The sequence below is a fragment of the Rattus norvegicus genome, chromosome 17 (genome assembly GCF_021556685.1).
Source record: "Rattus norvegicus strain SHRSP/BbbUtx chromosome 17, alternate assembly SHRSP_T2T, whole genome shotgun sequence".
Classification (NCBI taxonomy): Eukaryota; Metazoa; Chordata; class Mammalia; order Rodentia; family Muridae; genus Rattus; species Rattus norvegicus.
The window spans coordinates 14,719,906-14,738,675 of record NC_141550.1 but is presented as its reverse complement, the minus strand read 5'-3'; the positions used below and the strand labels follow the sequence as shown (position 1 = coordinate 14,738,675).

Genomic DNA, 18,770 nt, shown 5'->3' with positions numbered 1-18,770 from the left:
TACTTCCATTCTCTCTTATGGAAGAACAAAAAAGGGGGTGGGGGGCTGTTGAACTCAAGCTTGGACAAAACGCATAGTATAACAGCCAACGAAGCTTGTCCAGTGTGGCCACCGTAGAGAGAGAACTGTGACCTCATTTGCTATGAGCCAATGATAGCTTAATCTTATAACTATGCAATCGAGTCTCAGCCAACCACAGCAATGAAATTCCAGCCAATCACAGAAATGAAGCCAATCACTGGCTGCCAGTGGATCACTTGGTGCCTGCTGGACGTGCTTCCTGCAGTCAATAAGGATGTATCTGAACGGTTTGCGGCTCTTCGGCTGTTTAACTGCCTGGCGCGCAGTGCTCCCGGAGTAGAATATGTCTGGACCTTGTTAAGGTAACTGTTGGAAGTTTTCCTGTAAGGATCCTCACCCAGGAATCAGCAGAGAAACTGTCGGTGTCCCCCATGGCCTATGGGGGAAATTCAGAGGTGCTGGGGGCTGGCTGCCGGGACTTGAGTGGAGAGGTGATGTGCCTGGCAATATTGAAGTCGCTGGGGGGCTGCTGGTCTCCTGCTGGAGGACACATTGCCAACTGTAGCTCAGCCTGAGAGCCCTGCAGCATCTGGTATGGGGGGCGAGCAAGGGAGAGCGGAAGCAGGGCTATGGAGACCAGAATGGGGGGCAGTGACTGCTAGGGGAGTGCTGGAGGAAGGCTCGGAAGGCTCAGAGAAAAGTGGAAGGGCCCCTGGGAACTTAGGCCCTGTACCGCCAGAAAAGGTGCAGGCCTCCAATTTCTCTTCCTCTTCTTCCCAAAAAGACAGGTGGAGGAAGAGCGAACTACACCAACACAGGAAATGGAGCATGGTTTGGTTCCCAGTACTCATATCAACGGGTTCACAACTGCCTGGAATTCCCATTCCAGGGATCAGAGGCCTCCACAGGTGTTGCAGGTGTGTGATGTGCAGATAGACATGTGCTCACACACATGTAAGTTAGGGGAAAAGGTGACTGGCGTCTTCGAGGTGGGAGTCTCTATGGAAGGCTTTGGAATGGCAAAACAGGTGCTTTCCTGTTTTGATGCATTCTCATGCCCACGTGGAAGCTTGGCTGGAAGCTGAGTGAGGCCTCACCACCTTCCTGGCCTGCTCAGTGACCAGGTAATTCCTGCATTTGGAACAAGCCCCATCCTTTGTGTGAGCCAGTTCTGTAGGATAGCGTACTCTGTAGGATAGTCTCCTGCTGGTCTCATTGGAAGACAAGTGCTGGAAGCCCAGAAGGACTTGGTATATGGGTCCAGGCCATGCTCTTGATAACATTAGGTACCCTCCTCTGCCCCAAGTAGAGCAGTGGTGCTATATGTATCTATAAAGGTCACCAGGGTATGTGTCACATTCAGAATTCTTAGGTCTGACTTTCCCATCAATCAGCAATTTATCCTTTCTGGAGTTAAACGGGGCTCTAAGGAAATAGTATTTCCGGATTAAAGGCTTTGTTTACTTTCAGAAGTCTGTGTTGGAGCTGAGGTCCCTCCAGGCTTGTGATTTAGACCAAGAGCAAGGGTCACTGGGATGGTGTCACAGAGAGGATGCTCAGAGCCAAAGGTCCCATCACTAGAGTTAGTGCTCTGTCCTGTGAGTGCAGAGACGTGTCCAGGACAGCCACGACTGCACACCCAGACCTGAGAAGGTGAAAAGTCAGGAGAGCCCTGGCCAGGATGGCACACCCCTCAAATGCCATCCTGCAGCCTCCACACTGCAGGCATACAGGTTCGGTGAGGCACCTCCGAGGCTGGGAGGTGGGAAGACAGTGACTACAGTCTTACTTGGGGTTTCTGTTGTTGTGAAGAGACATCATGACCAGGCAACACTTATAAGGGACAACACCTAACTGGGGCCGGCCAGCTTACTGGTCACAGGCTTAGTTCATTATCATCACGGCAAGAAGCAAGACTGCATGCAGGCAGACACGGTGCTGGACAGGTAGCAGAGAGTTCTACATCTGCATCAGCAGGCAGCAGGAAGGGTGACTGGGTCACTAGGCCTGGTTTAAGCACATGAGACCTCAAAGCTCAACCCCAGTGACTTATTTCCTCTTAACAAGTCCACACTCACTCCAACAAGGCCATCCCTCTTAATAGTGCTGCCCTCTAGGCGTTATGGGAGATATTTTAATTCAGACTGTGACTGAGAAGAACACACTATGTTGTCACCCAGGCTGAGCTGAGGGGCTGCAGGGTTAGGCTTCACCATGGAGAACAGGGTCTTCTGTCCTGGGGGTTTCATTTCTCCCCAGGAAGCCCAGGACGCAGGAGACAACCTCAGCCCCAGCATTCCTAACCCTCCTTAAAGGAGTGCCATGTGAGAATGCCTCTGCGGACCCATCCCTTCACCAGCACACGTGTGCAGCATAGCCAGAGGGTCAGGTTGAGCAAGACCCTGAGGTGGGTGTCCCGGGAGGGATGGTGCATCTCCTCATACGTTTCTCTGGTGCTGGGATGGCAGGTCTCACAGTGCAGCTAGGGATTATGGGTGAGTGTGAGTGTCAGTGTTATTGTCACATCTCTGTGTGCCCTTTACTTCTAGAAGCTGTTTCAAGATTTCCAAATGCTGACCTGCCTTGTGCCCAGCTCAGTGCAGACAGAAACCAACGCACTGGAAGAGAAACACAACCAGGAAGCGGTCCCCGTCCTGAGAAGACACAGCCATTAGTGCACAGAGGGTGTGCTCACATAAGAAGTAAAGCTTTTCCCTTGTGGGGACGTATTTTTACTGGAAAAGCTTTGCCGACATGCGTGAGAAGCATTGGTTGATCAGACGGGGCCACCTTACTGAATGACTGCCTGATGGATGGTAAAGGTAACCAGAACCCTGTCTTCTGTGGACTGTGTGGGCAGAGGCTCCTGGGGACAGACTTTCTGGGCAGCAAGGCCTGAGTGCTGTCCCTATTGTGGCCCACTTGTTTTTCACTGATGGCTGTGGCCTCTGGGGCTGATATGATGCCCACAGCTTGTGCCTCACCACTCTGCTTTGTTCTAGGTCGTAGTGACCCCCACTGTGGCTGGGATGGCTGCCGTCAGAGGGCCAGGGGTTCCTCAACTTGGCATCTTCACTATTATGGGCCATTTTGTGTCAGAGCCCATCTTTTGCTCTGGGCTGTCTCTATGAGGTCATGAGCATCCTGTTGCCCCATGTACAGGAAGAGATGCCTTTGGACTTAGGCCCAGCTCTGGACAGTAGCTGCAGGGACTTCACACTAAAGCAGAGAGTATTCCATTCACTAGACAATGTTATCCACACACCGCAGAACATTCCTCATCCTTCTCTTAAAATGCCTTCCTGGGGGAGACTGTCACTTCTTTGACGGGCATGGGGAGGGCTTGCTCCCAACAGCGCCCACCTAGATTCCTGCCCTGAGCATGGCTCAGCTCACTGGCTCGGAAGGCTCTCACCCCTGCAAGCCTTTCTCTTGCTGTTCCGCTCTGGGCATCTCATGGCCGCCTCTCTCCTGGTTATAGAATTATCTGCTGGGACTCCTTCTGAAACCTTCTCTTTGGCGACCAGCTCTCTGCTGTGCCTACAGCTCATTCAGAGCACAGAAACTCACCAGAGTCTCCATGTTGCTTCTAGACTCTGAAAGATGCTCCGAGAGGTGCAGAGAGCAGGCTGGCTGAGGTGGGGAGTGTGACACAGTGTTGGGGGAGGACCAGGGGTCCATTCTTGAGATTATTGCCTTAAATGTATACCTGTCACTATTGTGCTTTCAGGCCAGGATGCCTGCTTTCTAGAATGGAGGTTTTTACTAGTCTCGAATCTGATCTTGCTAGATTCATTGATTAACTTTGGCAGGGACACCATTAGCACTCAGCAGTGATGTCATCACCACACCTCCAGTGACTCCACAGTCATGGTGGTTTGGTCACTGATGACTGGAACCCTATTCCAGTCTCCATGGTGGTCATACTTCTTCAGTGTCTTCTGAGGCCACATACCCACTCACCTGCTGTGTGTCACCCATCATCTTTGCAAGGCTCGGACTTGACTACATGCTGAGTCTCTGGGTGAACAGCCTTGCTCTGGTAGTTTTATCCAGGAGAGAGCAAGTGTGGTGTCAACATGGAATCAACAGTCTAGGGAAGGGACGAGGCTGGAGTGACCCCCAGCGTGGGGTCCCCTGGCTCCAGAACCTGCAGGTTTGAGCCCCACCTGAACCTCACAAGATACGGGGTGTCTGGTTCTGACTTAGGTGAGACCTGAGGTCAAGGAAGGAAGGCTTCCGGGGGTATTCTCATGGGATGTCCAACCCTTCCAGAATGCTGGGATTATGGGCTGAGGAAGCTGGGCTTTGGGCAAGCATGGTCAACAGTGGGCCATGATCAGTACACGTGGGGATGACGCTGTGTGTTCTCCTCCAACTTTCTGCCATGATTGACTTGCAAGATGTTCTATAGATGTTTCTTGCTTGTGTCACTAGATAAGGGACTTCTGGAGTGGCACTTGCCAGGCCTCACCAGGCACTCCCTGAAGCTTTCTTATCCCCTCCAGCCTCTTTGCTGGGTGATGCTTCAGTCCCACCCCATCTCCCTGCAGTCTCTTCCTTACATCTGTTAGTTTCACCTCTTGTCCCTTCTTAGACGCTCTTTCAGCACTAAAGGACCTCATCATTTACACACCCTTGGGGCCTTCACAAGCAACTGCGGACTTGTCTGTCCCTGGCATCAACATGTCCATCTGAAGTGGGTTCCTAAAGCAAGGTGGCTGTCCTTGTTGAGGGGGCTTGGTGACAGAGAAGCGTGTGGGCTTTGAGGGGCTGACAGCATCCCGCATGTTTACCCTAGGGAGGTTGTGCACTTCTTTGGTTTATACTAATTCATTGATATCACTTAGTCTTAGCTATATTGTCTTTATTTTACACTAAAAACAAATATATGAAGGAAACACAAAAGAAGTGGAGATGAGATCTGGTGAAGCAGTGGGGGATGAAAGATGGATTGCTTCATTCAGGGCTTGCAGGAGGAATGCAGAGTCGAAAGAAAATTATGGGAGGAGAGAGGGGAGGTGGAACTTTGACAGAGCATAGATCCAGAAAGGGTCTCTGTTCTCCTCAGATCTTGAAGGATGGTAAAGTACGGATGTAGGTTTCCAAATTGTCTGCATAGAAATCTTCCACCAGGAAACAATCTACAACTGACAGACATTGTCTACCCCAGGGTGGCACTGGTGCAGCATCATATGAGCTGCATGTCCACATGTCAGCAAGGCGATGGCCTGTGCAGGATGATGCCAGGTCTCTAGGGAGGTCAGTGAGGGGACTGACTGGGATGTCTTCGGTTTCTCTGCAGGTTTCCTGTGCTACTGGGCAGGCCTCTGTGACATGGCCTCCAGTAACGACCCATGGTCCCACACTGCATGTTCTACTCTGGACCCTACTCTAGTCAAAGAGCAAAGCAGACTATGGACAATCTCTGCCCATCACACAAGGTGAGGTAAGCTGTGCTAGGGCCACCCTCTGCATCAAGATGACAGGGGCTCCTGGGATAGTTGTTCTCTATGTCTGCCCTGGAAATGCAGGTTGAAATTCTCCAACCTTTGAAGTGGGGATGAAAAGTTTGTGATTGTTGTCTCAGCACATCATTCTGTAAAGTGACAGAAACATAAAGGTGGGAGAGTAAGGGAACAGATTGAGCCACAGACCTGGGTGGGGTCTTCACAGGGTTGGCTCTTCCTGAAAAAGTGTAACCTTTTGTTGTCTCTGTAATGACAGAAAGATTATTACTAACTGCACAGCAAAGGGAGTGTGTGAGGGTGACACCTGAAAGTGACTGTGCCTTCCCACCTGCCCTGTCTCTCCATAAACTGCACTGGGGCAGGAGCAATGCTGACCTTCCCCTGCTCCATCACTGTGAGACAGGAACCACCGTCCTGAAAGACAGGAGTGCTTACCAGGAAGCAGCTCCCATCTGGGAAGGAGCCATGAGCTCAGGAGGAAGACTTCCAGAAAGAAACGACTTTCTTTACAGGGACAACACCAAGTTTATTACTAGGAGGCATGGGGGACACAATGGCTGGGCAGATGGGACACCTTCTAGAAAATCGGTGTGAGAAGGCAAGGACAGCCTGAGCCACCTACTCCTTGCCCTGTTCTGGTGCCAGAGGCTTGCTGGGCAGCAACTTAAGGTGAGAAGCAGTCAGTTCGCCTGTGCTTGACTGGACGGCTCCCTTTGGGACTCAGACAGGAGACACAGCCCATGCCTGCCTTTGCACTTTGATGTGGGTCCAAGGCCTTATGGGTAAAGCCTGGCTGTTGTTGGTCTCCAAGTTTTCTATATCCAAAGGAATAGTTGTGTCCCTTGGTGCCTCCATGTGGACAGTGGGTCATTCTTAACTTATATTGGTAAAAGGTCTGGTCTGGGAGACCCAGCTCCTGCTGGTGTTGAATTCCCCTGTACCTACATGAAAGGTCATATTCTTTGGGCATAGGGAGCTGGTCTGAGAACATCCCTCTGTTCACCTGGTTCAGATGTTGGTCACAGGCTGTCTTGGCTTTAATCTCTGACTGTGTTTTGTCTCCAATCCCTGTTTTTGTGAAGGAACAGTTATGCATCTCGGGGCTGGTCTGGCCAAAGCTCATTGTGCTTGTTGATGTACCTTGGTTTATGTCATCATCACCCTCAGAAGAGTCGGATGAGCTACCCAGCTGGAATGTCAGGGATTCCACTTCACACCCTTGTAGCTTTGATGGGTCCCATTCAGTGTCCTCCATGATCTCGAACAGAAAATTCGTAAGGTATTGCAGGTGAGCTATCATATTGCACATGGCCTTTTCCCCTGTCCAGTCTTCCTCTGTCCGCTCAGCCACTGCTGGGGGCTGATCTTTCTTTGAAGTGTCCTCTTGTCCAATAATGTCTTTGGAGCCAACATATCCATATTTTAAAACCTCCCTTATGTCGCTCTTCCAAGAGCTTTTAGAAGTAGCCTGTCTTTTATCTGATGTCCGAGTCTTTGCTGTATCCTTGAGCTGTGTGGAGCTCAGGCTACAAGGCCTTGATCTCCCAAGCCTTCCTCCCTGGCTTATGGCTTTAGGTCTTATAGAACCCTGCCTCTCTTTGTGGGGACACAAGTCCTTGAGATGATTTATTCTAATCTTATCCTTCAGGACTCTATTCTCTTTAGTATCTGCCCTCTCACATGAGCCCTGGGCAGTCTTGGGCTTTTGGCATGTATTCTGGAAGCTGGACATTGAGTGCTCTGAAGACAAGTTGACCTTGGCAGGGTGTACTGTACTGGGGCATTCTGGATCGTGTCTCCCGGGCCTGGGCTGCGGCTGCTTGTTTGAACAGAGAATGATATTCCTGTGCCCTTGTGTTCTTAGAGTTGAGTCCTGTGAGTGTTGTGGAGTACATGTTTGGAGATGGCCTGGGCTTCTCTTGGCCCCTAAAGAGCCAAAGACCCTGGGACTGATATTGATGTCCTTGCCAGTGTGACTCTCGTTGGATCCCAGACTCCATGCATAAGGTGTCTCTTTTTTTACCTCCACTGCTTTAGTCTGTTTGGCTGCTGCAGGTGGGACCCTTTTTCCAGGGCCCACCATTGTCCCATTCCACGAGTGATGTCTTGAGTCCCCCTCATGAAAGCTCTTGAGTGGTGCATGCTTGGCCTTTTGGGGGTTGGTATTTTGTTGTAGGCTGCCCTTTCCAGTCCCTTGGATAATCCTGCCCTGCTCGAAGTACAAAGCAGAGTGCTGAATACTCAGGTGTCTCTTCAGTAGATCTGTATGGGCTTTTGAGAGTCCACGGCTGGCAGCAGGTGGAGGGGCTCTTTGTGTCTTCTGAATCTTTGCAGCTGAGCACATAGACAGAGCACTCTCTAGACTGGCAGCTGATGTACTTTTTACCCTTGTCCCTCCTGGGTCCTGGTGATGCAAATTTTTGAGGACTGTGGCAGCCTTGGAGTAGTATTCCTCCTTGAAATCACAGATGGGTGAGGAGGGAAATACAATGCGGGGAAGTTTTGAGGCTAGAACCCCAGGTGGGATGGGATTCAGTGCCTCAAGGATCTGCAGATATGGTGTCCTTCTGCATTGGACTGGAAGTGCTGTGTTATTTGATGCCAGCTTCATTTCAGCCTTTGAATCATGCAGACAATAATTGCCAGTAGGGTTCATGACGGACGCCTGGCCTTTCTTCAGTGCAAGGTTCCTGGCTCTCAGCCTCTTCCCAAGGATGCTGCATGCACTGTGAGGCACATTTTTTGTCCCAGCACCAAGGCACTTCTTGATGGGCTTTCCCATATCATACCTTGCTGTGTCTTTCTTTAAGGGCACCCTTCTGGGCACAGACCCCATCCTTTTACTATATTTGTACCTTTTGGCGTTGCAGACGGAAGACTGTGGAGCCTGGGAGAATTGAGACTGCATACTAAAGTCTGCTCTGTCCTTCATTAAGGTCATCCCTGCAAGCACAGACTGTATGATTTTGCGTAATTTGTAGCTTTTAGAATTGAGGATGGAGGGCTGGCCAGGCTGGGAGAGTTGAGGCCTTCTCTTGCAATAATGATCAGTGTTTGGTGGGAAACGTCCCTGAAACTGCTTCAGTTTCTTGGATGGAGGGGATCTGATGCAGGTTCCTTGTTGTTTTTCCACATTTGTTGCCTTGTCTTTAGTCTGTGGCTCCTTGTGGTGCAGGAACATCCGAAGATGCTCAGAAAGGATGGATGCAGGCCTGATAGCCTTAGTCTTCAGGGTGTCCCTGAGCCAGTTCCCAGGGGGCTTTCCAATGGCTTTTTGATGGTTTCGTTTAACATAACCTTTGACGGCTTTAGAATACAGTCCATGTTTATGGGACAGGCATTCAGGGGGTAGGGATGTCTGGATCCCTTTCTCAGTGGTTGGACATGACACTCCATAGGCCCTTCTCTTCAAACAGGGATGTATTTGTTTTGGGGTAGAGATTGGGAGGATTTTCTTTTCTGGGACCCATGTCATACCTACCAAACTTGTTTTCCTTTGTCGGTGAAGCCGTGGGTGGTACCGGTGTTGCTGTCGAAGTCCTTGAGCCTGGGATGGAGCTTGGTCAGTGACACAGGGATCACTAAACCTCACAGATTTCTGTTGTGGGAAGCTCGGGTTTCTGAGGACATGGGCCATAGCCACAACTGATTCAGAGAAAATAGAGGATGTGCCCCAGAAACGTCGATTAAATTTCTGCAATATAAGATCCTCTAAGCTCGTGAGGGAAGAGAACAGCTGAGAGAGCAGAAGGTGATCCAGTTTCTGACTTGAGTTCCAAAAGAGTTGTGGTGTGGAGTCCTGGAGAAGTTGCCTGGTCAGACTGCAAAAGAAGGAGGTGAAAGCCTCTGCCCAAGCAGAGGATCAAGGGGCCCTCAAGTCTATAAGTATGGCACTTGTACTCTTAGAGCCCTCCCTTGTCCCATATCCCAGCCCCTTGGTGTCGCATACTACATGGCTGCCTTCAAATCCCACCCTGCATACACCTTCCATATGAAGATGCCCAGACCCAGAGCTCACCAGACCCAGAGCTCACATTCTGGTATGAAAAATTCCACAAGACAAAGATTTCTTACATTTTCATAGGTTGTGATGGAGTCTTGGTCTCTTCCACAGTTTTCCCTCCATCTCTACAACCTGGGAATAGTTATGTAGGATCAGGATAAGGAGTGAGAACACACAAGAGAGTGGCATCTGTCTTATGACTACCCATGGTAAGACTCTAATGCTCAACCACCATAGTCCAAGGACAGAACACTGAGCATGAGCAAGGGGCGTGGAGGGACCTCCTCTCTCCATTTACACTGTCCTTGCTCCTCTGTCAGACCTTGCAATTCCACTGACAACACTATAATGGCCACAGGGTCAGTTATCTGAAATAGAAATGCAGGTGGGAGAACTGAAGCTACCTGGTGTCAGTTGGACCTGGGAGTCCCCATACAGGGCACAGCATCACTCCAGTGCCTTGCACAACAGTCCTCTGAATAGTACCCAGCCCAGGCCAACCACAACTCCTTTCTATCACAAACTTGGGGATTCCATAATGATAATTTCCTTCCCAGAAGTTCCCTCTTCTTTCCTGCATATCGTGTCCTCCTGACTGAGGGTTAGGCCAGAGGGCGTTTCTCTCCACAGAAAAGCAGAAGCCTACCTTTTTCCACATCAGTTTTCCTCCTGGTGTTGCTCCGCCCCCTCTTCACATCCTGCCAGTTAGAAACAACACAAGTGACCCTGCGTCCTTTCCTCCTCTCTCTGGTAGACAACCTTCCTGCTCTCTGTTCTCAGGGATAACATGAAATCTGCATTTCTCAGCGGGCTCTCTCTCATCCATCCTGCGTCATTCTCACTGTGTGCAAACATTTCCTTTTGGCCTTCTTGGATAAACAGCAGAAGCTGCTATGTATACCACCCTTACCAGGGATGACCTCAGTCACTGTTCCTCAGACAGGATCCTCCTACCTAAGGCTGCTCTCTGCAGCTGTCTCTGTGCTGTCAGGTGATATCTGCTTCCTCAGAGCAGAGGAGACTCAAGCCCTGATCTGAGGGCCTTGGTCTCATCACCTGCTTCACATCAACCCAACCCAAAGAAGGCAAGCACCTGAATGAGGACAGATGACCTTTCACTGAGGGTGTCCTGAGTCCCCACCAACTCAGAAATGCATCTGCCCATGGAGCCCAGTCGTCCTGAGTGTCCTCTCTGCCTCCTTAGACATGGTTTGAGAGCTTCAGGCAGACACCTCAGGTCCATTCTCACCCCTTTGCTGCCTGTCAGCCCTGTCTGACTCTGAGATTTCCCCTCACCTGTCTGCAGCTGGACATTAGCTACTTTGTAGCTTCGCCTTTCTTCCACCTCCCCCACCCCTTTCTCCCACCCATTCTATCCCCTAACACTAGATAGGGGAGAAAAATAGCAGGGAAAGGGGGAGAAGTTATTGGTAGATTATCCATATCTGTCGATTAGGTGGATTGAATTCCTTTCATCTTCCCTGTCAGGATACCAAATTTCTTTTTCTTCTTTCTTCTGCACAAACAACTACTGAACAAACCACAAACACCAGAGACCCACAACAAAGGACCCACATGTCTCCTAAGGACCTGGCATTTGTTTATTCTGGAAAGTCCCCAGAGTTCCAGAAGTCACAGGAACAGAGAAACTCTCAGCTGATGGAAAATCATGCCCTGGCCTGACCATGAGCCAGGCTCACTCAGCTGCTGTGGACAAGGTAGGCAGCCTCCATCCCATCCCTGAGTTAAAACAAAGAACATCTTCTTATGTTAATGTTTTTATAAAATATCAACTGCCACTAAACCTGTTTTCCAGGAAATATGAGAGTAACCGTCATGAACAACAGCTTACTGCTCCATTGTGTGTGGACCAAAGCTCCCCTCACCTTTGGGATGTCTGTTTTGTTTCCAGATGCTGGTGACAGTGGGCAGTCCTTCAGGAAGGGGATTAGTAGGAAAAAGAGCCCCACCCCACACAGAATGGCAATGCTCAGGTCCGTTGCTATGTCCATGGTGCTGGTGTTCATCCATGACTCAATAGCACTATTCATCAGAAGGAGAAAACTCTCCATCTTCTGAATGGCAGTGCATCTCTCAGGCCACTAAGCCCAGGGCTGCAGTGTGAGATGTGTCAGGAGGGCTCAGGCAGCATCACACAGCTGTGGCCTCCTCATCACAAAGGGCTCCTGCCAAGAGAGGGGATGCCACAGCCTGTCCCCAGCCTCCAGCCCAGGAGTCCCTCGTGTGTGCTGTCCTTGCTCCCTCCTTCCAAGGGAAGCAGTCAGAAATAGATCCCAGTTTATGCTTTGTTCCTTATCCCTGCGCCTCAGTAGTCTTTTGTGTAGACATATATTATGTTTATCCTACTTTAGTAAGGGTTCTCTTCCCCTCTAGCCCCCCAGCCCACAGAGAAAGTGGGAAAGAAAGGATCTGGGAGAAGCAGACGTGTGTAGAAATAGTTCTACTGGGCAATTACAATCCCTGTTGTTCTCATCCAGTCCCCTAGCAAACACCAACCATAAGTCAGCTCCTTCAGATCAGTCCCCTGGGTACAGGGAACACACTAATCACCAAGGGCCGTTATGTCTGAAGAGTCTGCGAGCCTCCCCAGTGGAGCCAGAGTCCAAGGAGACTCGGGAATCTCACTAGAAGTTCTCTGGTGACTTTCTCTCTAAGAAGACCCCACAGGCAGAGCTCAGCAATTGTAGGGGGAACCAATCAATACAAACTTGTCACAAGCAATGACGAGCAAGGGAGGGCAAGGCGAACCAAAGGTGGAGCTCCTTGTCTGTTGGGTCATATCAATGTTCCTTCTAAACGTCATGTGTCCCCTCACGTGTTTGCTACAGCAAAGCATCCTTTCACCTGTGTCTGCTTCAGCCAAACTCTCTCACCTGTCTGTCCCAGGAAAACCTCAGCATAACCGGAGTCTCTAAAGAAACCAGACGTTTTCACTTCGCCCTTGTGTCCTGGAAGCTGTCTGCATGAGTCCATCAGGTTCCGAGTTTCTGACAAAGTGGCTTCTGTGTGGAACTTGAGTTTTTTCCTTGGGGATTGCTATTCTCAGGTTGTGTTCTGTCTGCAGATCCATGTCTGTCCATTATGTGATCCCAGCTTGTCTCAAGTCAGACGCAAAACTTCCACTTGTTTCCTATTTATTTAGCTTCATCACCATTGAATAAACATCTAAAGTAAGTTACTTTTATTCTCTTCAGTTCTTGAATAGTTTGGAAAATTAAATTTAGTTCGTAATCATGAGAATCCATGTGGCTAATTATGAACTCAACCTTCTGTGATGATCGCAGTTTCACTGGTGTGATGATCTCCCGTCCTGGAGGCTTTGAAGCCCGCCTCTTTATTTGCACAGTGCCTTTTCATGCCATGTAAACTCAATTTCAATTTCTCATTTCTGTGCTATTGGAGTTCTTTTTTACCATTAATTTTTATTTACTTTACATCCTGATCATAGTCCCTACTTTCAGTCCCATCCTCACAAATCGCTTCCCCCCATTACTCCCTTTCTTTTTCCTCAGAGAAGAGAGAGACACATTCAACTTGTGTACCAACCAGCCTCAATAATCAAGTTCAAGCAGGACAAAGTGAATTCTCTCCCACTGAGGCCCACCCAGGCATTCTAGCTGGGGGGAAAGGGATGCAAAACCTGGCAAGATAGTCAGAGACAGCTCCTGCTCAAAGTTATGGTCCCACATGAGCTGCCCATTTGTTACAAATGTGAAGGGATCCTACCTCCAACCTCTGCAAACTCTTTGGTTAGTGGTACAATCCCTGTGAGCCCCTATGGGCCCCAGTTAGTTGGCTGTGTAGGTCAGCTAGTGGTGTCCTTGACCCTTCTTGTTTCCCCATCCTTACTCCCAACCCTTCCACATGACTTCCCAAACCCTGTCCAATGTTGGGCTATGGGTGTCTGCATCTGGTTCCACCTGCTGCTTCTCAACCCCTCTCCCACCCAGTTCTCTCCCTTCATCTACCTCTGATGTCTATTGCATTTTTTTCTGAATGAGATTAATTCATCCTCTTTGGGCCTTCCATGTTCTTTAGTTTTTTTCTGGCTCTGTGGATTGAAGAATAGTTATTCTGTATTTTGTAGCTAATGTCCAGTTGTGACTGCTTACTTTGCATGCATTTCTGAGTTCGGGTTACCTTACTCAGGATGATATTTTCTAGTTTCATCTATTTGCCTGCAAATGTAATGGTGTCTTTGTTTTTATTTATTATTATTATTATTATTAGTATTTAATCATTTTTATAGTCCAGTTGTCATTGCTTTCCCAGTCTGCCCTCCAACAGTCCTTCATCCCATTCCTCCTTCCCAGTATCCTAGAAGATTTCCCAACCACCCCCACACCACCCTATCAGACATCCCTACTCCCTAGGGCCTCAAGTTTCTTGAGGGTTAGGTGCGTCTTCTCTGTGTCCAAACCAGGCAGTCCTCTGCTTTCAATGTTTTGGAGGCCCCATGTCAGCTAGTGTATGCTGCCTGGTTGGTGGCTCATTTCTGAGAGATCTTGAGGGTCCAGTTTAGTTGAGATGGTTGGTATTCCTATGAAGTTACCTTCTTCCAGCCTTTCCCTGATTCAATCATAGGGCTCCCCAGCTTTTGCCTTTCAGTTGGGTTTAACTACATCTGACTCTTTTAGCTGCTTGTTGGGCCTTTCAGAGGGCAGCCATTCTAGGCTCATGCCTGTAAGTACATCATAGCATCAATAATATTGTCTCCTTGAGCTGGATAGAAATTTGGGCTCGTCACTGGACCTCCTTTCCTTCAGTCTGTAGGTTGATGTCAAGGTCCTAAATGATTGGGCAGTAGAGAGTGGAGCAGATCTGGCTCATGGGAACTAATAGAAAACATTCGTTTTCAATTTTTACCATAACATCATTCTTTTCTCTGTTTCGTCCCTGTCCCTGCAGTTCTGTTAGACAGGGACAATCCTGGGACACAGTTCTTGACTGTAGGATGGCAAACCAATCCCCACAATCAATCCCTTGTCATTCTACTGGAAGTGGACTCTACAAGTGCCCTCTCCCCACTGTTGGGAATTTCATCTAAGGTCCCTCCATGCCAGTCCTGAGTGTCTCTCACCTCCCAGGTCTCTTGTACTTTCTACAGTACCCTGTCCACCTCCTACCTCCCAAGGTTGCCTGTTTCCATTCTTTGTGTCGGCCTTCAAGGCTTCAATCCTGTTTTGTCCCCCACCCAGTACATCATCATCTTTCCCTTTTCCCCTGCCTGTCTCCCCTTCTCCCCAAGATTTCTTTCTTCTCCCTTTGAAATGGGATTGAGTTATCTTCTGCTTGTTAACCTTCTTGAGTTCTGTGGATGGTAATCTAGATATTTTTAGCTTTTTTGGGCTAATATTCACCTATTAGTGAGTACATATCAAATGTGTCCTTTGGGTCTGAGTTACCTCACTCAGAATTATATTTTCTAGTTCCATCCATTTGCCTGCAAAACACATGATCTCCTCTTTCTTAATAGCTGAATAATATTCCATTGTGTAAGTAAACCATATTTTCTCGAAGCATTCTTCCATTGTGGGACATCTGGGTTGTTTTGAGCTTCTGACTATCACAAGTAATGCTGCTGTGAACGTAGTGGAATGCATGCCTTTGTGGCATAGTAGACCAAGATGGGTATAGCTGAGTCTTCAGGAAGATCTGTTTCCAATTTTCTGAGGAAGCCCCAGATTGATTTTTAGAGTGGTTGTACCAGTTTGCAATCCCGCCAGCAATGGAGGAGTGTTCCTCTTTCCCCACCTTCTCACCAACATGTGTTGTTTTTGACCTTAGCCATCCTTATTGGTATAAAGTGGAATCTCAGGGTCATTTTGATTTGCATTTCTCTGATGACTAAGGACTTTGATCATTTCTTCAAGTGCTTCTCAGCTATTTGAGATTCCTCTGCTGGGAATTCTCTGTCTAGCTCTGTACCCCATTTTTTGATTGGGTTGTTGAGTTTTTTTGACAGTTAGCTTCTTGAGTTCTTTATATATTTTGGATATTATGCCTCTGTCAGATGTGGGGTTAGTGAAGATTTTTACCTATATGTAGGTTGCTACTTTGTCCTGTTGACATGTCCATTGCATTACAGAAGTTTCCAGTTTCATGAGGTCCCATTTATCAATTATTGATCTTAGTGCCTGAGCCATAAGAGTTCTGTTTAGGAAATCCCCACCATCCATGCCAATGAGTTTGATTCTCTTTCCCACTTTTATTTCTGTTAGATTCAGTGTATCTGGTTTTATTTTGAGGTCCTTGATCCACTTATATTTGAGCTTTGTGCAAAGTGAAAAATAGATATGTTTTCCTTTCTCTATAGGCCAACTGTCACTTATACCAGCATCATTTATTGAAGATGCTTACTTTTTTCCATTGTATATTTTTGGCTTCTTTGTCATTGTCAAAGATTAAGTGTCTATGAGTGTGTGGGTTTATTTCTGGGTCTTCAATTCTATTCCACTGATCCATCTGTCTGTCTCTGTGCCAATGCCATGCTGGTTTTATTACTATTGCTCTGTAGCATAGCTTGAAAACAGGGAAGGTGATTCCCCCAGAGTATTATTATTGTTAAGAATTGTTTTCACTATTTGTGTTTTTTGTTGTTCAAAATGAAATTGAAAATTGCTCTTTCCACATCTGTGAAAAATTGTGTTGTCATTTTGATGGGGATTTCATTGACTGTCTAGATTGCTATTGATAGGATGGCCATTTTTGCTATGTTTATTCCACCAATCCATGAACATGGGATATTTCTTCATCTTCTGAGGTCTTCTTTCATTTTTTTTCTTGAAAGACTTGAAGTTCTCTTCATACAGATACTTCATTTGTTTGGTTAATGTTACCAAGAGATATTTTAATTTTTTTTGACTGTTGAGAAGGGTGTTGTTTCCCAAATTTCTTTTTCAGCCCAATTATTTCATATCCAGCCATTTTAGGGAAGTTGTTTATCAGATGTAGTAGTTCTCTGGTAGAATTTTTGGGACTAATTATGTATACTACCATATCATCTGCAAATGGTGATACCCTTACTTCTTCTATTTAAATTTGTATCCCCTTGTCCTCCATTTGTTGTATTACTGCACTAGCTAGAACTTGGAGTACTATATTGATTAGGTATGGGGAGAGCTAGCATCCTTGTCTTGTCTCTGATTTTAGTGGGATTGCTCAAGTATCTCTCCATAGATTTTGATACTGGTTTTTGGTTTCTTGTATATTGGTTTGTTGTATATTGCTTAATTATGTTTAGGTATTGGCCTTGAATTCCTGATCTCTCCAATTCTTTTAACATGAAGGGGTGTTGTATTGTGTCAAATCCTTGATGTTTGGGTGATTTTGTTTCCTTTGAGTTTGTTTATATAGTGGTTCTCTTTAATGGAGTTTCGTACATTGAACCAACCCTGCATCCCTGGGAATGAAGCCTACTTGATCATGGTGAATGATGGTTTTGATGTCTTCTTTGATTTGATTTGCTAGAATTTTATTCAGTATTTTTGCTTTGATATTTATAAGCAAAATTGGTCTGAAGTTCCTTTTTTCTCTTGGGTCCTTGTGTGATAGCAGAGTAACTGTGGCTTCATGAGTGAATCAAGGCGTGTGAGTAACTGTGGCTTCATGAGTGAATCAAGGAGTGTGAGTAACTGTGGCTTCATGAGTGAATCAAGGAGTGTTTCTTCAGTTTCTCTTTTATGGAACAGTGTGAGGAGTGTAGCTCTTTTTTGTAGCTTTTCTTTTTGGTTGGAAGGTTTTTTTTAATGACTTTTATCTCCTTAGGGGATAGGGGTCTGTTTAGATAGTTTATCTTCTCTTGATTGAACTTTGGTACGGGGTATCTGTCTAGAAAATCATACATTTCATCTAGATTTTCTGGTAGTGTTGACTATAGGCTTTTGTAGTAGGATCTGACCATTTCTTGAATTTCCTCAGTTTCTGTTGTTATATCTCCTTTTTATGTCTGGTTTTGTTAATTTGGATACTGTCTTTGTGTCCTTTAGTTTGGCTAGGGCTTTCTCTATCTTGTTGATTTTCTCCAAGAGTGAGCTCATTCTATTCCATTGATTTCTGCCTTGTGGCTGATTATTTCTGACCTTCTACTCCTCTTGGGTATATTTGCTTCTTTTTGTTCTAGGGCTTTCAGTTGTGCCGTTATATTGTTAGCATAGAATCTCTCCAACTTCTTTATGAGGGCACCGAGTGCTATAACTTTTCCTCTTACTTTCATTGTACCCCATATGTTTGGGTATGATATGTCATTATTTTCATTGAGTTCCAGGAAGTCTTGAATTTCTTTCTTTAGACTCTGACCAAGTCTCTGTTATTGCCTGGAAATTTGTTCAGTTTCCTTTGGTATGTGGGTTTTCTGTTTTTTTCTAATTCACATCTAGCTTTAGTTTGTGGTGATCTGATAGGATGCATTGGATTATGCCAATCTTCTTTTCTCTCTTTTTTTTTTTTTTTCGGAGCTGGGGACCGAACCCAGGGCCTTGCGCTTGCTAGGCAAGTGCTCTACCACTGAGCTAAATCCCCAACCCCTATGCCAATCTTCTTATATCTGTTGAGGCCTGTTTTGTGACAGATTATTTGGTCAGTTTTGGAGAAGGTACCATGAGGTGCTGAGAAGAAGGTATATTCTTTTGTTTGAGGGTGAAATGCTCTGTATATATCTGTTAAACGGTTTGCTTCATAACCTTTATTAGGTTTCATTGTGTCTCTGTTTAGATTTTGTTTCAATGACCTGTACATTGGTGAGAGTAGGTTGTTGAAGTCTCCTGCTATGACTGTTTGGGGTTCAAGGTGGGTTTTGACCTTCATCAAAGTTTCTTTTATGAATGTGGGTGCCCTTGCATTTAGGGCATAGTTATTGAGAAATGAGACTTTCTCTTGGTGGATTATTCCTTTGATGAATATGAAGTGACTGTCCTTCCCCATCTTGCTTGATAACTTTTGGTTGAAAATCTATTTTTCAATTTATTGGTCATTAGGATGGCAACTCCAGCATATTTCTTGAGATTATTTGCTTGATGTCTATTTTTCCATCCTTTCACTCTGAGGTAGCATCTGCCTTTTTTTTTTATTGAGGTGTGTTCCTTTTATGCAGCAAAATATTGGACCCTGTATTTGTATCTAGTCTGTTAGCTTATGTCTTTTATTGGGGGAATTGAGTCAGTTGTGGTGAAATATTTAAGACAGATGATTGTCAGTTCCTGTGACATTTGTAATTGTACATGGCATTACGTCCATGTGATTCTCAACTTTTTGCT

The 18,770-nt window shown here is 46.7% G+C and overlaps 3 protein-coding genes across 4 annotated transcripts in view; 2 read left to right on the top strand and 1 right to left on the bottom strand.

The window, feature by feature from the left end:
• The first annotated feature begins 221 nt into the window (after positions 1–221).
• Positions 222–6,161, top strand: LOC148000022 (uncharacterized). Its single transcript, XM_087591670.1, has 4 exons — positions 222–383; positions 806–938; positions 2,571–2,843; positions 5,327–6,161. The coding sequence occupies exons 1-3, from the start codon at positions 226–228 to the stop codon at positions 2,694–2,696; spliced, it is 417 nt and encodes a 138-aa protein (XP_087447796.1). The 5' UTR covers positions 222–225; the 3' UTR covers positions 2,697–2,843; positions 5,327–6,161.
• LOC689526 (hypothetical protein) lies at positions 5,994–11,599 on the bottom strand. Its single transcript, NM_001432325.1, is given in 4 exon segments — positions 5,994–9,313; positions 9,567–9,627; positions 10,142–10,193; positions 11,382–11,599. Coding segments are annotated over 4 exon segments (3,456 nt in total). The 5' UTR covers positions 11,568–11,599; the 3' UTR covers positions 5,994–6,156.
• LOC120097802 (igE-binding protein-like) overlaps positions 6,575–18,770 on the top strand; it is a 27,596-nt gene continuing 15,400 nt past the window's right edge. The window contains exons 1-3 of one of the 2 annotated variants that reach the window (XM_087591671.1): positions 6,581–6,780; positions 9,607–9,704; positions 11,049–11,213. The gene's annotated coding sequence lies outside the window, so the exon portion shown is untranslated. Of the gene's footprint in view, positions 6,781–9,606; positions 9,705–10,983; positions 11,214–18,770 lie in introns of both variants that reach the window. The other variant, XM_087591672.1, reaches the window with a different exon arrangement.

Bases quoted from the DNA above. Each gene is read 5' to 3' on its own strand.
- LOC148000022 (XM_087591670.1), top strand. From the start codon at position 226: ATGAAGCCAATCACTGGCTGCCAGTGGATCACTTGGTGCCTGCTGGAC. The intron at 384-805 runs GTAACTGTTGGA...CTTCCCAAAAAG, and splicing joins TATGTCTGGACCTTGTTAAG to ACAGGTGGAGGAAGAGCGAA. The intron at 939-2,570 runs GTGTGTGATGTG...CTTTACTTCTAG, and splicing joins GGCCTCCACAGGTGTTGCAG to AAGCTGTTTCAAGATTTCCA.